This window comes from Notolepis coatsorum (genome assembly GCF_963971535.1).
Source record: "Notolepis coatsorum genome assembly, chromosome: 12".
NCBI classification, from domain to species: Eukaryota; Metazoa; Chordata; class Actinopteri; order Aulopiformes; family Paralepididae; genus Notolepis; species Notolepis coatsorum.
In genome coordinates this window covers 29,120,916-29,136,034 of record NC_140176.1, presented here as the reverse complement: position 1 = coordinate 29,136,034, position 15,119 = coordinate 29,120,916, and the positions used below count along the sequence as shown (strand labels likewise).

Below are 15,119 nucleotides of genomic sequence, written 5' to 3'. Positions count from 1 at the left end.
ATACAATTCAAATAATCAAATTGTGCTTAGACTCAGGGAATTATTTTCACCGGACATTAAGACCGGAGAAATTAAATATGTCGGACTTCAAGAGATTTTGCCGGACAAATACCGGTAATTACCGGCTAACGGAAACGCTGACACACATCCACACGCACACACTCACTTTAAACAAACACACTGTAGCACCCACCCCACACACTTTATAGCACACACTCACTTTAAACAAACACACTGTAGCACCCACTCCCCACACTTTATATTTATTGATGAAGGATTGCACTACAACTCGTACACCTTACTGTAAATTGTACCTAAATTGTACCTCATCCCATTTCTGCTTTGCACTATATAGTACTGTACATTAGTACACTGCATAGTATTGTATATTATATGGTAACTCAGTTACGTCTATCCTGCATCGAACATATGTCCATACTGAACACTGTGACCTCATTTTCTACTTCTAAATTACATGCTATACTATGTTATTTGATACTATCTTGTCTAGCACAGTCTCTGGAGCGTAACAGTAAGAAGCATTTTGTATGAAAGTATTCTGTACTTCTGTATGACAACTATTAAAGAAACTTGAACTTGAACTTTGTTTTATCCATGTTGAGAGTGAATAACAGGTAGGCAGCGAGGTACAATGTAGCGCTTGCTCAACATGAAAAAAGTCGGTGGACAGCGCCTGGTGCTGAAATAACAAACAAGCAGTGTGGTGTGAAATTAAAACACCAGTTCAGTAAGTCATTCAAACTTGTGAACAGTAACAATGCAATTAAACTGAAGTCAAATCAGAGCAAAAAAAGCTGAATCTGCTTCAAGAAGATGCGCTACATTAGGTATATAAGGAATTACAACAAGACATTTATTAACTAAATAAAAAATTCAATTCGGCTTTTAACCCTCTAAAGCCGAGCGCAACACTAGACATGTTTTGTAAAACATTAAATATCTTTGGATTCGTTTGTGATAAAGACTTGCTTTATTGTATCGATTGTCATCTAAAAATTGTGCGCATCTCTCAGAGAATGCGCAGATGTAAAGCATAGAATCTAGCTACTGATAGCTCCTGATATCAACAAATGCTCCAGCAATAGTCTAGTAGTGCATGATACCTCAGTTAGCTCGGTAGCTCACGTTATCCACGTATTGGATTCCATTATATATTACTATTGTATTATGCACATCGTTGCGGGCAAGACCCCCCACATTTCATTGTATACTTGTATGCCGTGACAAATAAAACACTTGACTTGACTTGTTAGATCACGTTAGCTCACTGTTCAAAACGAAATGTCCCATTAATCTAAATAGTTCACTGAGGCGTTGTCTTAACGTTATCTAGCCGGCTAGCAGTAGCTACAGATAGCTCCTGAGGCCCTGATATCTAGGGCTGTCTTAAATACTTCGAAGCTTCGAAGGTTCGTTCGATGGCACGAGCTTCGAACATAAAAAAAAAAGTTAAAAAAATAAAATAAAAAAGAAATTATTTTTTTTGCCGCAAATCTTGCGCCTCCATTCCAATGAAACGAAAGTAAGCGGCGCCTTCCCGCCTCCATTCCAATGAAACGAAAGTAAGCGGCGCCTTCCCACCTCCATTCCAATTAAACGAAAGTAAGCGGTGCCTCGACTCCACCTCTCTACAACAAGCACGTGGAGATTATCTGTGTTGAAAACAACAAGGACATGTGCAGCAGACATGTCGACGAAGAAGTCATCAGACGTGTGGTTACACTTTAAAATATGTAAAGACAATGCCCAAAAAGCAGAGTGCCAGATATGCCAGAAGAAAATGGCATATCACAACTCTACAACAACTTTGTCAAATCACCTAAAAAACGTAAGTATCGTTGTATACGACGGCGACGCCACACAAAACATTAATAAGGCTATGCCTATGCTGCTATGACTAATGTGTTACCAAGTTGGCTAATTTAATTGGAATCATCTGCTTTTGTAGGTGCATTGTCTGATATAATTATAAATTATAAATTAAATATAATATAATATAATTGTTTGCTTGATAGACGAAGGTTGCAACATAATTATGTAATGTCATGTCGTTGGCTGTGAGAGCAGCCCCACTGCACCCAGGCAGCGCAGCCGAGTGAAACCTTGTTGGCTGCGTCACAGTCACGAAAGGGGCTACTAAATTAATTAATCCAATCCACTTTATTTATAGAGCACATTTAAAAACAACAAATTTTACCAAAGTGCTGTACAAGTCCCACAACATAAGATATGATTAATTTTTTATTTGAATTTTTTCCCCCGAAGCTTCGAATTAAAATCGAAGCTCGGCCCCGAAGCTTCGATTGCCAAAAAAAGCTTCGAAGGTCAGCCCTACTGATATAAATGTCTTTGATGCGTATTCGAGCCCCTGGCTTGCATCGCAGCCAGGGGCTAGCTGAGGGAGTAGGGTATATCTGCAGAGCCGCAGATATACCCTGCTGAGGGCATGCTGAATGTGATTTGACCAAAGCAGAGTATACACACAGACAGTGGAGATAGCGAGCATTTTGACTTGTTGCGTGGTGGCGATGTCTCGCAGATAATACAACTACAAGTATAATTATATAATATATATATTTTATAATAAAAAATAAAAGTATATATATATATATTTTTTTTTTAAACCAAAAACGACGGTATCGGCCGATATGGCTCATAGACGATCTGTGATTGGTATCGGTGGCAAAAAACGTGATCGGGGCATAAAACCTATGTTTTGTTATGATAATTCTACATTGTAATATGTTGTAAATTGCTTTGGCAATGAGAGCAGGTTTGATAAGCTCCTACATTGAGGAACATGCAGTGTAATCTAGTCCCGAGAGCAGGTTTGATAAACTCCTACATTGAGGAACATGTAATATAATACAGATCTGAGAGCAGTTTGATAGCACTAGGTTTGTTTAATGTTGTTGTGTTTGGCACGATGCTGGGTTTTCACCACCCATATTGATACAGATACCCACCCCTATTGTAAAAATGGTTTGCCCAAATGCAGGTCCAAAACAGGTTAAGTATCTCAGACACACCTATCTAGTGGTGTTGTGAGAAGAGAGGAGTGCAACATTCCTCATAACAAATAAAAGGTCACTTGGGCTAAATTAGATTAACACACAAATCCTTAAAAACACAATAATCTATTCACTGTATGTGTCTAGGTAACAATAATCTATTCACTGTATGTCTCTAGGTAACAAGGTTGCTGCTAGCTTGCTGCATTTGTAATTCCACTTCCCATGGGCGCATGACACAGCATCTAGAAAAGGGATATATTAACCTTCGAAGGGCCATACATTTTGAATACAAAATGACAAACCAATTAAAGCCATGAAGCCAGCTAAGCAGTTTTGTCCATATACTGTAGATGCATTATTTATCTGGTCAGGGAATATCCACACACTTACTAGGACTAACAAGACAAGCTGTCATCGACTACAGCTCGGCATTCAATACCATAGTCCCCTCCATACTCATAGCCAAGCTCAGGGACCTGGGCTTGAACTATGACCTCTGCCAGTGGGTCTTGGACTTCCTGACTGGCAGACCCCAGGTGGTGAGAGCAGGCAACTGCACCTCCTCATCCATCACCCTCAACATAGGGGCCCCCCAGGGCTGTGTTCTGAGTCCCCTCCTCTACTCCCTGTACACACACACGACTGTGTGGCTCAGCGGAGTAGCAATACAATCATCAAATTTGCTGACGACAGTGGTGGTGGGCCTGCGACGAGAGGGCCTACCTGGAAGAGGTCAAGGTCCTGGCGGGATGGTTCCAGGAAAACAGCCTCTCCCTGAACGTCAGCAAAACAAAGGAGATGATTGTGGACTTCAGGAGGTCGGGGGTCAAGGACTACAGCCCCCTCAGCATCGACGGGGCAGCGGTTGAGAGAGTCAACAGCTTTAAGTACCTCGGAGCCTACATATCCGAGGACTTGACATGGACCACACACATTGACAGTGTTGTGAAGAAGGCACGACAACGCCTCTACTTCCTCAGGCGCCTAAGGAAGTTCCAAGTCAGTCAGAAGATCCTTAAGAACTTCTACTCATGTACAATAGAGAGCATCTTGACCGGCAACATCACCTCCTGGTTTGGGAATAGCACTGCACAAGACCGAAGCAGACTACAAAGAGTGACACGTTCAGCCGAACGCACAATTGGAGGGGGGCTCCCCACCCTCCAGAACATTTACAACAAGCGTTGCAAGGGCAAGGCTAAGAGAATCATTAAAGACTCCAGTCACCCGAACAACTGCCTCTTTGAACTGCTGCGGTCAGGCAAGCGATACCGGAGTCTCAAGGCGAGCACAGAAAGACTCAGAAGAAGCTTCTATCCCCAGGCCATCAGGCTGCTAAACGAACAATGAATGAACACTACACAACAACAACCACCAAACGCACATAGCACACACATCCACACGCACACACTCACTTTAAACAAACACACTGTAGCACCCACTCCACACACTTTATATTTATTGATGAAGGATTGCACTACAACTCGTACACCTTACTGTAAATTGTACCTAAATTGTACCTCATCCCATTTCTGCTTTGCACTAGATAGTACTGTACATTAGTACACTGCATAGTATTGTATATTATATGGTAACTCAGAACATTGTACATATGTCTATACCGAACACTGTGACCTCATTTTCTTCTTCTAAATTACACGCTATATTATGTTATTTGATACTATCTTGTCTAGCACAGTCTCTGGAGCGTAACAGTAAGAAGCATTTTGTATGAAAGTATTCTGTACTTCTGTATGACAACTATTAAAGAACTTGAACTTGAACTGACCACAATACCTCTCTGAAGAGAAGTCTACTCTGTCCCCGACTAACCAGACCCGACCACGATACCTCTCTGAAGAGAAGTCTGTCCCCGACTAACCAGACCTGACCACGATACCTCTGTGAAGAGAAGTCTGTCCCCGACTAACCAGACCCGACCACGATACCTCTCTGAAGAGAAGTCCGTCCCCGACTAACCAGACCTGACCACGATACCTCTCTGAAGAGAAGTCTGTCCCCGACTAACCAGACCACGATACCTCTCTGAAGAGAAGTCTGTCCCCGACTAACCAGACCCGACCATGATGCCTCTTTGAAAGGATTAAGGATTCGGATTTCTGACAGGAATTTGTTGTTCAAAAATTTCCTTTTTGAACAAACAAAGGACATTTGTGTGACAGAAAAATACCTTTTTTCTACTTTTCATGTCAGAGTCCTTAGTTACCGTGACTCCCACACTCCTTTTAGCAGGGATCGTGATGAATTTAAAAACATCTTTTAAAACTCACATTTCACCTCAAACTGCAGTAAATTATAAAGTTATGCAACATCATTATTTTCTCTCAATGTTTGTTTTGAGTAATTTCATTGTTGCTGCCGCCATCTTTAGTTTCTCCATTCAGAATTACTGCAGTCTGATAGAACTACTGCAGTATCTGATAGAACTACTTCAGTCTCCGATAGAACTACTGCAGTCTCCGATAGAACTACTGCAGTCTGATATTTTTTTAATGGCTAAAAGTGATTTTGTAATTTTACAACCTTGGGTCTCACAGGGTACTTTTAACCCCGTGAGGCCCAAATAAAAAAGACATTCGCGACTTCAGAGGCCAAAGGGTGAGACCTATAAACACATGATGGGTGCCGTGACTGAAAAAAAAGTTGAGAAACGCTGGTATATGGTGTGGCTCCACAGTATTTTTTGTGACTCTTAATCTCTGACTGGTTGGCCACCCCTGCTATATATGGTGGATGTCGGTATAGTAAGAATCCATACCTTCACATACCTTGACGGTAGACTTTCTGATTACATCTCCTAGTCCTCCTGACCTTCCCAACCAGTCAGTCCCCCACTGCAACGCTCTGTGCCTCTCATAAGTAGAAGGATTTACTTTCTATTCATATCTATCCTTTATTCGTCCACATTATCTCAAGATCTAAGATCTTTTACAAGACAAACCTGCTGGAGGCGACAGCAGCGAGTTCAGCCAGACTTCCTGTTCCTGTCAAGACGCTGGACACTGATTTACCACCTTGATCTGTCAAAGTAGCAGAGCTGAGACTCTCACTGGCTGATCTGATCTGCTGTCAACACGTCTCTCTCACTCTCTCCCTCACACACACACACACACACACACACACACACACTGTACACTAAACATTACCCAGGGCCAAGACTGTCTCATAAACATGCCTGGACATGCCTACACACAAATTAACACACACACAGTCGCAAGATGCATACTAGTACACACAATTAACATTTAGCGGGGGTCATCCCCATGTTCCCCGGGTCCTATGTTCCCCGGGGTCCTATGTTCCCCGATTGATTGAACATTTTATAAATTTTTATTATTTTATTAATGTCCGCCTTGTTTCGAACTGGTTAAGCTTAGGCCCTCTTTCGAAGTTGGTTAAGGTTAGAGTTTGGAATCAGGGCTGGTGGTCTGACTATCTATCGCTACCGGGGAACATTGGACCCGGGGAACATAGGACCCGGGGAACATAGACATGCTCCCATTTAGCGGAACACTTTTATCCAAAGCGACTTACAAGTTCTGTACAACAAGTCAGCAGGAAGGGTACAACTCTGGCAGCTAAGTGTCAGTAAGATTGTTCGTATTGAACTTGAGTGCTACACAGTTTTGATTGATTGATTGAAAAGTTTATTAACAGATTGCAGAATGGGTACAGTACAGTACAGCTCAATACATACAATTGTTAAGGGGATGCAGACCAGAGAAAGACTTTCGTCTTGTTTACATCAGGGTCCCCCATTTTCAATTCATCATAACATATATGACATACAGATAGACAGTACTGCTACATCTATACATTTATGACATATCAGATTTGCAAATACAGTACTGTTTGTGATACAAAAGTGTCCAGAAAAGGAGTGTATATACATTTGGCGTAGAAACTGTACATTGGAGGAGGTTGGATGGGTGGGGTGGGGTTGGGTGGGTTGGGTGAGGGCTGTACATTGGAGGTGGGGGGGGGGGGTGCATAGTAGTATAGACATTGGGGATGTCTTAAATACTTCGAAGCTTCGTTCGATGGGCATGATGGGAACATTTAATTTGAATATATAAAAAAAAAAAAAAAGAAAAATTATTATTCTTTTTTTTGCAAAATCAACTCTGCCTCTCTTTGTTAACTAAAACAAGAAAATGAGTACGATGCTGAGGGTGAATCTAGATGTAATAAACACTCATGGGAAGTCTACCACACACACTATTTCTAATTATTAATAAAAACCAAAGGTGTAGATGGGGGGGGGGGGGGGGGGGCTGTCCCAGAGACTGGCCTCCAGCTATGCTAGGATAAGCACCGGTCTCATCTCTACCTATGGCGAGCTCCTGTAGGGGCCGAGCATGGAGGTTCAGCACCTCTAGGGGCCAAGCATGGAGGTTCAGCACCTCTAGGGGCCAAGCATGGTTCAGATCAGCACCTCTAGGGGCCAAGCATGGTTCAGATCAGCACCTCTCGGGGCCAAGCATGGTTCAGATCAGCACCTCTAGGGGCCAAGCATGGTTCAGATCAGCACCTCTCAGCAGCTGAACCTCCATGTCAGGTCCAGGTGTTGACATGAGCACAGTGGCGCTGGGCGATTAATCCAGTTCCAATTAAAACGATTATTAAAACAATTTCTGTTCACCGAAAACCACCCAAGCTGTGGGGCGACAGTGGCTCAGGAGTCTGGTAATCAGAAGGTTCCCGGTTCGATTCCCGCTCGTCCCAGGCAGTGTGTCAAAGTGTCCTTGAGCAAGACACTTAACCCCTAACTGCTCCTGATGAGCAGGTTGGCACCTTGCATCGGCGTGTGAATGTGTGAGTGAATGTGAGGAACAAATTGTAAAGCACTTTGGATAAAAAAAATATAATGTACCATTTATTTAATCTACTTCCCTCTGTATGACTGAGGAGATACAGGTGTTATAAACAGTACTGTAGCTCAATGCTGTAAATGTAATGCAAAACATCCCAAATGGAAGATAAACACAAAAACAGCTACATGCATCTGGGTGTTGGGGGGGGGGGTTAATGCTGACGTTCTGAGTGTGAATTGTTATAAAGCTTCTCTCTGGAAACACGGGGCAGCAGAGACAGCTGAGTGGCCTGAAGACAAACTCTTTAATTAATCTCTCTCTCGCTACTTTAGCTGGTCTGTCTCTGAAAGACACGTCCACCGAGCCCTGGTGTGCGAGAGCAGGTTTTAGTTACACAACAGGAAATAAAGCGTGAGAGCGCCTACAGGTAACCATCCTTCAGAGGGGAGAACGCGGGCCTACCTAAGTAGCTCCGATTTCATTCCAAACCTTTATTTCAACTCGTGAGACACTGAGGTTACCCCTGGGCCATTCACAGCGACTACGAGCTGACAAAACGAGATATAGTTCATCAGCAATTTCAGACATAATATAGACACAATAAATAAGAATAGACACTAACAAGTGGACACACAGTGGTCGGAGATCATACTTTTAAATGCAGCAAAAGGAGGAAGAACCTTCAGCTTCAGAGTCAGTTGGAGGACATTCCAACGTCCCCATCCAGCTTTACAGAAGTTGATGCATAGCAGTCTTTGAAGAGGGATATTTGTTTGAAAAGGGCATGTGATTAAGTCACACAGAATACTCACTCAGTTGATGCATAGCAGTGTCTTTGAAGAGGGATATTTGTTTTGAAAAGGGCGTGGGATTACGTCACTCGATGTCAACCCGTTTCTGGTTATTCACTTCCCTTCAGCCAAACCTGACGTGGTTCTTACCTGAAGTGTCCCACATGTTCAGCTCGATCCTCTGCTTGTCGATCTCGAAGCTGGCAGTGTAGTTTTCGAAAACCGTGGGAACATAATTCTGAAATGAGTTTGAGGGAATATCTGATTAAACAGACCATATTGAATTGTTTTCTCAGAATCGTCAGTGTTGATGATAATCGCACAGCTGTCCACAGCAGGACAGCTGTCCACAGCATGCATGACAGCTGTCCAGCAGGACAGGTGAACGTTGGGCTTGGGAACCGAGGAGCCAGCATGCCTGATTTGCATGATGTTTTCAGTCAACGTTAGTCATGCAATAACTTAAACAACGTAGTATTCCACAGCCAGGGTTGCTTTCATGCAAATAATCATTTTGCTAGTAGGCGTTGTATCATTTGATTTACCGGTACGTTGATAGACATTTTTTGACACTGAGACGCGCGCAAAAAGCGCACAGGAAGCCCAGTTCGCAGTCTCCGACGCCTTTGCGGTGACGCATGTCGGTCATAATCACTGGTTTTTATTAACATGCATAATATTATAGTATATTATATATGATCTTACCTCTGGGTAGGAGTCCTTGGCAAAGACATGGAGGAGCGCGGTCTTTCCACACTGCGTGTCTCCGACCACCACGACCTTACAGCGGCGTGCCACCTTGCTCTCCATGGCGCGCCGCGTGTGGAGGAGCGTGTGTTCCGTCGAGCCGCGTCCTGCTGCTCATTGAGCTCCTCCGCGCTCCGACAGTTCAGTGTCGATGTTCCCAAGGTGGTGGTGGGAGAGAAAACTGCTTTCTTCCGTGAGAGCTGCAGGCAGCGAGAGCTGCTGTGGTCAAACCCCGACGCGTTGAGTGACGGCAGGCGGTGCAGAGACACCGATACTGAGCGCTGCTCCGCTCGCAGGGAGTTTGTTTTCATTCTCTGCGTGGGACCCGCCCACCACTGTCCCGATGAACCAATGGAGGTCCACTCCTCACAGTGCAGACTGTCATGGTGATCACCGTGTCAATCATCAACCTTTACACCTGTGCAGTCAGTGGCGTTTTTATATGTCAAATGTTGGTGGGGCAATGCTTTTTTTCTGGCCTGGCGGTAGGCATGGGGGTGAAAGCAGATGTTTTTAGTGTCAAAAAACACCTTATTTATTGCATTCTGATGATTTATTTTGCACTTTGTGATGGATTAAATTAACTGCTATTATAGAGCTCAACGCCAATGAAGGCCACACCAAAGCACACATAGACAACTTTTTATGGATTCTATGACAACAACCTTGTCTTTAAACATGACACTACCATGTCATCAAGCAATTCAACACAACAGCATTGCCAAAGCACGGACCAGGATGATAAAATATCACTCACCAAAGCTGTGGGCTCACTTGAAGAGAAAGGCAGCACTGGCTTTCGATGCTGGCCAAATGTTTTTATCCTCTTTAAGGTGGAAAGTTCCTCTCTGACTCAGATGTCGTCATATGAGTTGTTATGATGCAAATGACATGTCGTCAGCTTGTGACTGCAACTTGTTCCTGTTTGCGGACGACTCAGCCCTGCTGGTCTCTGACAAGAACAAGTTACAGGTTGAAAAAACCCTCAGCTCGGAACTAGGCAGAATCTGCATATGGCTCGCTGATAACAAACTATCATTACACATGGGCAAAACAGAGTCCATTCTCTTCGGTTCAAATAACAAACTCAGCAAGACCGACGGCTTCTCAGTTACAGTGGGTGACAATATTGTCACAAGGAAAGATGAAATTACCTACCTGGGTTCCATCCTAGAGGCTAATCTCTCCTGTGACAAAATGGCATCCAATGTAATAAAAAAAGTCAACCAACGAACTCGATTCTTGTACCGGATCTCCTCTCTGGTAAACAAGAACACCCTGAAGACTCTGGCAGGAGCACTCATTCAGGGGTACTACGACTATGCTTGCACCTCATGGTACCAAAGCACCTCAAAGGCGCTAAAAACAAAATTACAAACATCTCAAAACAAACTGGTCAGACTACTGCTTGACCTTACTCCTAGAACCCACCTCACCCCTGCCCACTTTGACAACCTAGGATGGCTTAGAGTAGACGACAGAGTACAACAACTTGCAATGGGCCTGGTCTACAAGATACACTACACGACCAAGGTACCCATGTACATGTCAAAATACTTCCCAAAGGTCAGTGAATACCACGATCACAACACCAGAGGGAGCTCCACAAATCATGTTAAACCCAGATTCGGCTCAAATAAGGGACTAAACACGTTTCGCAATTATGCCACATCAATGTGGAACGCCCTACCCAAAGCTGTAAAGGAATGTGGATCACTACCCACTTTCAAAACCTCTCTCAAGGGACACCTACGGGAGACTGCAATTCAACACTGGCCCCTGTAAATATCCTAACCCAACCCCCTCCAATGTACAGTCATTTACCTAGTATGGTTTTGTCAATAGTTCAATGTACAATTGTGTTTGTTTGTACAGTGTCTCCTCCCCCCCCCCCCCCTCAATGTACAGTGTTACTTGTTTATACAGTGTGCCCCCCGCCCCCCCCCCCCCCCCCCAACCACCTCCAATGTAAATTACCCAGTATGGTTGTCAATATCCCAATGTACCCAACCCCCCCCACCCAACCTCCTCCAATGTACAGTTTCTACGTCAAATGTATATACTCCCTTTTCTTGACTCCTTCTGTATCACAAACAGTACTGTATTTGCAAATCTGGTATGTCATAAATGTATAGATGTAGCAGTACTGACTATCTGTATGTCATGTATGTCATATATGTCTATATGAATTGAAAATGGGGGACCCTGATGGAAACAAGACAAACGTCTTTCTCAGGTCTGCATCCCCTTAACAATTGTATGTATTGAGCCGTACTGTATTGTACCCATTCTGCAATCTGTTAAATAAAGTTTTCATTCATTCATTCATTCATTTCATTCATTCATTCATTCATGATGATTTTCAGCAGACTGACGGTCTCAGTAAAAGCCTCTTCTAGGTTGTTCTCATGGATGGATGTTAACTTTGCAAGCTGTTTGAGTTATAACGATATCCAGTGTGTAGCAGGGTGGATTATCCCTGCTTCGTGGGAACTGTGGTGCGCGGTCACTAGGTAGCGAGACACAGTAGCACTCTGGCCAGCTGCACCTCCGTCTTTTATGGTCCGGAGCGTCAACTGGAGACTGGCAGTGGGAATGTATGAGGCCCAGGATTTACAAACCTGGTCCGGTACTCTGGTCTTCCTCCCTCTCTCTGGGGCAGTCAGCAGTACTCCCCAACACACCCTCACCCTCCACAATTGTCTTCTTAGCCCTCCCACACCTAATGACTGGATGGTAAAGAAATAACTTGGTTCCCCCCGCAAACAGTACCCTCCCTTAGTAACACCAGAAACCTTACAGTGGAAATGGAAGGTAGAATAGGAAGGGGTTAATGATAAATATATTACCCACATCAAAGGGTTAGGATTAGGGTTAGATTCAATAAAAGACATGCACACAGTGCTCCCGTTCTGGATGGATGTTATTGTAACTCAGCCTAGTTACAACAATGCTACGTCTGGTGATTACTGCACCATGGGTATCCACACAATAATTACACTGGCATAAATCAATTATAGTATTACACCCAGGCACCAAGTGCTCTCAAGGTACCCAGACTAAGTGCTGCCCACGTCTGGGCGGAACACAGTATTTACCTTCTCTAAGGAATTACACTCATACTGTTCCCGGTTGATAATATGGGGAAGGAAGGGGGAGCATAGGGAAGGAGAATAAAAGGGATTCACTGAACGGGAAATATTATGAAATACACACCTTATCACGCTCAAAGAAAAGGAATGAAATAAAAGAGTGAGCCCACAAAATACCGGTAAAGTCCTATCTTAATGCCGGCATATATTGTTCGGGGTACCCCTATGAACTGGTAGTAGCAATGTTACTTTCGCCCGCGGGCTGCACCACACTGTGTATTGTATAAGGAATCGGGAGCATCAATGCTCATTTGTACTCATCCGAAATGGCCGCCTCGCCACTCCACTGTTGTCCGGGAGGCAAGATGGCGTCGAACGCTCTCGGCGAGGATGTTAGCAAGCGGAGCTAGGCAGAGAGGCAGCGCCGGCTGAGAGCATGTACTGAGTGATGACGACCCCTGCTGGATGGGCGGAACTCCCGTCGGCCGCAGGCAGCCTGGTGCAGGTCTGAGTGAAGTCCTCCGGAGCAGGCTGAATGCAGGCAGCCGGTTGCAGGTCTGGTCGAAGTCAGCCGGAGCAGAATGGTTGTTGGCCCACGCTCGTCCTGGTGCGCGCACTCTATACCGCACACTGTAACTACTATAAATCGGTAGTTAAAGACTTGGATAATTGTTTAACCGCACGTTACCTATACCGCACACTGTAACTACTATAACTCGATTGCTAGTGCCTGGCTCTGCACTTATTGTTCATATACTACCGCTGGTACTGCTAGGATATCGTGTCCACTAGCCAGTACTCGTTATCACCCGTTGTCCTCTCACGGGGCCCTCTGGCATAACGTCAGCAACAGGGCTATCCAGAGCCCCCGTTAGCTGCGACTACTCGTTGTCAAGTTCACTGCCGAAGAGAGCGGCTTCCGCTGGTCTCTTCCATATATCACCTGCCAACTCTCTCCGCCACTCTCTGCCTGCTACCGCCCCCTGCTGGTCCCGCCTGCCAGTCACAAGGGGAGACGCATTGTAGAATATGATTCAGTACTGTCATTTATAATCCATATTCCAGTGCTCTTCGGAAGGGGACGCTTGTGTCATTGTTCGTGTGAATATCAATGACACTAGTTAGAATGTCTTTGTGTACAAAGGGGATATAAAACACAGTCAGCAGTTCTGAATAATATACCATATTTTTCAGACTGCTACAAGTGGTTTGGTCTGGACTGGACCCAGACGTTTGATTTCAATTTTCTCCTCCAAATTCAGGGTTTCAAACCTGTGCTTGAGTAAATAATCCACCTTGTTCATTTTCACGTAACGTCACTAGCCAGGTAGTTTATAGTAGCTGCCGAGCCAGGCGAGCCTGCCATTAGCAAAAGGCTTCGTTGCAGATTGAAATCCGACGCCAGCCAATCAACTTTGAAATACGAAATGACGTACACTTGGGGCTAGGGGCTCCGAGCCCCACTTGCCATCAAATTGATGTGGTCTACTGTGAATGAGACAACACCCTGAGCATGCACTTGGATTTTCCCACATACAGTACACCCTGCATTGATAGAGAGGGGCTAGCTAGCCCCATCCGTGCTATTTTAGACCTAATGATCGGGAGAATGATGCAATCCGAAACAGCAAGGCAGAGAGATGACCAGGAGTGCAGTGCTCATGCCACGCGATTCGCCGTTCCACCACTTTTCTGAGCAGAAGCACACGCACGCACATGCACTCGCGTGCACACAAAAATGCATTCACAACTTTCACTCGACTCGTCGTGCCGTGCGACAAGTACCGGTACTCACCTGGCTACCAGCCTTTGCATAACAATAGCATAGCAATAGCATAACAAAGAACGAGAAGAGCAAAACCAAAATACAAGCCCTGTACCAATTGGTGGGGGTTTGCTTGAGCTGTGGAACCTCTCACTACAGTATGTGACAAATGGTCCCGACTGGAAGGATGAGACATTTCTTAAGTTGTGCTTCAGAAGGAAACTGTCCTTCTGTAAACTGTAAGTTACATTGTTAATTTAGTTTTGTATTTAGTTTCTTTATATATTGAATGCTACATCCTGCTACCTTTTTCAGCTTCTCTATTTCAAGGCAATATTTACAAAAACTAAACTAAAACTAGTAATTTCCTATACAAACATGTTTCCTACTATTTATGCATAATAATCATTCTAATCATAAATGAATGCTGGTCGGAACTGTTCTGTGCGCACGCGAGGGAACATTTATGCGCATGCTCGCGCGGGAGCGCGCGTGCATGTGACATTATTAAAACACAGTACAACCACTTATGAAATCACCACTGCACCACTGGAGATGACATTAACGAAAATACTAATAATACATTTGAGCAAATAATAGGCAAATCTTTAACTCATTCAGCGCCAGAGATTAGTTGGGTCCTTGTGGCTAATGTGACACGTTTCCATAACATATTTTCACTGTGCGTCACTATGTTTGGAGAGCTATATCTATATTCTATATTATAGCTATGGAGACAATACTATAGTCATTTGACAGTGACTTTCTTCCGTCGAACATGCAAAAAAGAGATAATTTTTTCATGCATACTGTACGTTCGCGTGTTATCCCGTGGTGAATATAAGTATAGTTTA

The 15,119-nt window shown here is 44.2% G+C and overlaps 1 protein-coding gene across 1 annotated transcript in view; it reads right to left on the bottom strand.

The window, feature by feature from the left end:
* Positions 1-9,680, bottom strand: part of LOC311237651 (rho-related GTP-binding protein RhoN-like) — an 81,844-nt gene extending 72,164 nt beyond the window's left edge. Inside the window, exons 1-2 of the mRNA XM_084325604.1 lie at positions 9,367-9,680; positions 8,812-8,899 (exon numbers count right to left, since the gene is read on the bottom strand). Of these exons, the coding sequence (XP_084181730.1) occupies positions 8,812-8,899; positions 9,367-9,471 (193 nt within the window). The 5' untranslated portion in view covers positions 9,472-9,680. The remainder of the gene's footprint in view (positions 1-8,811; positions 8,900-9,366) is intronic.
* Between the last annotated feature and the right edge of the window lie 5,439 nt (positions 9,681-15,119).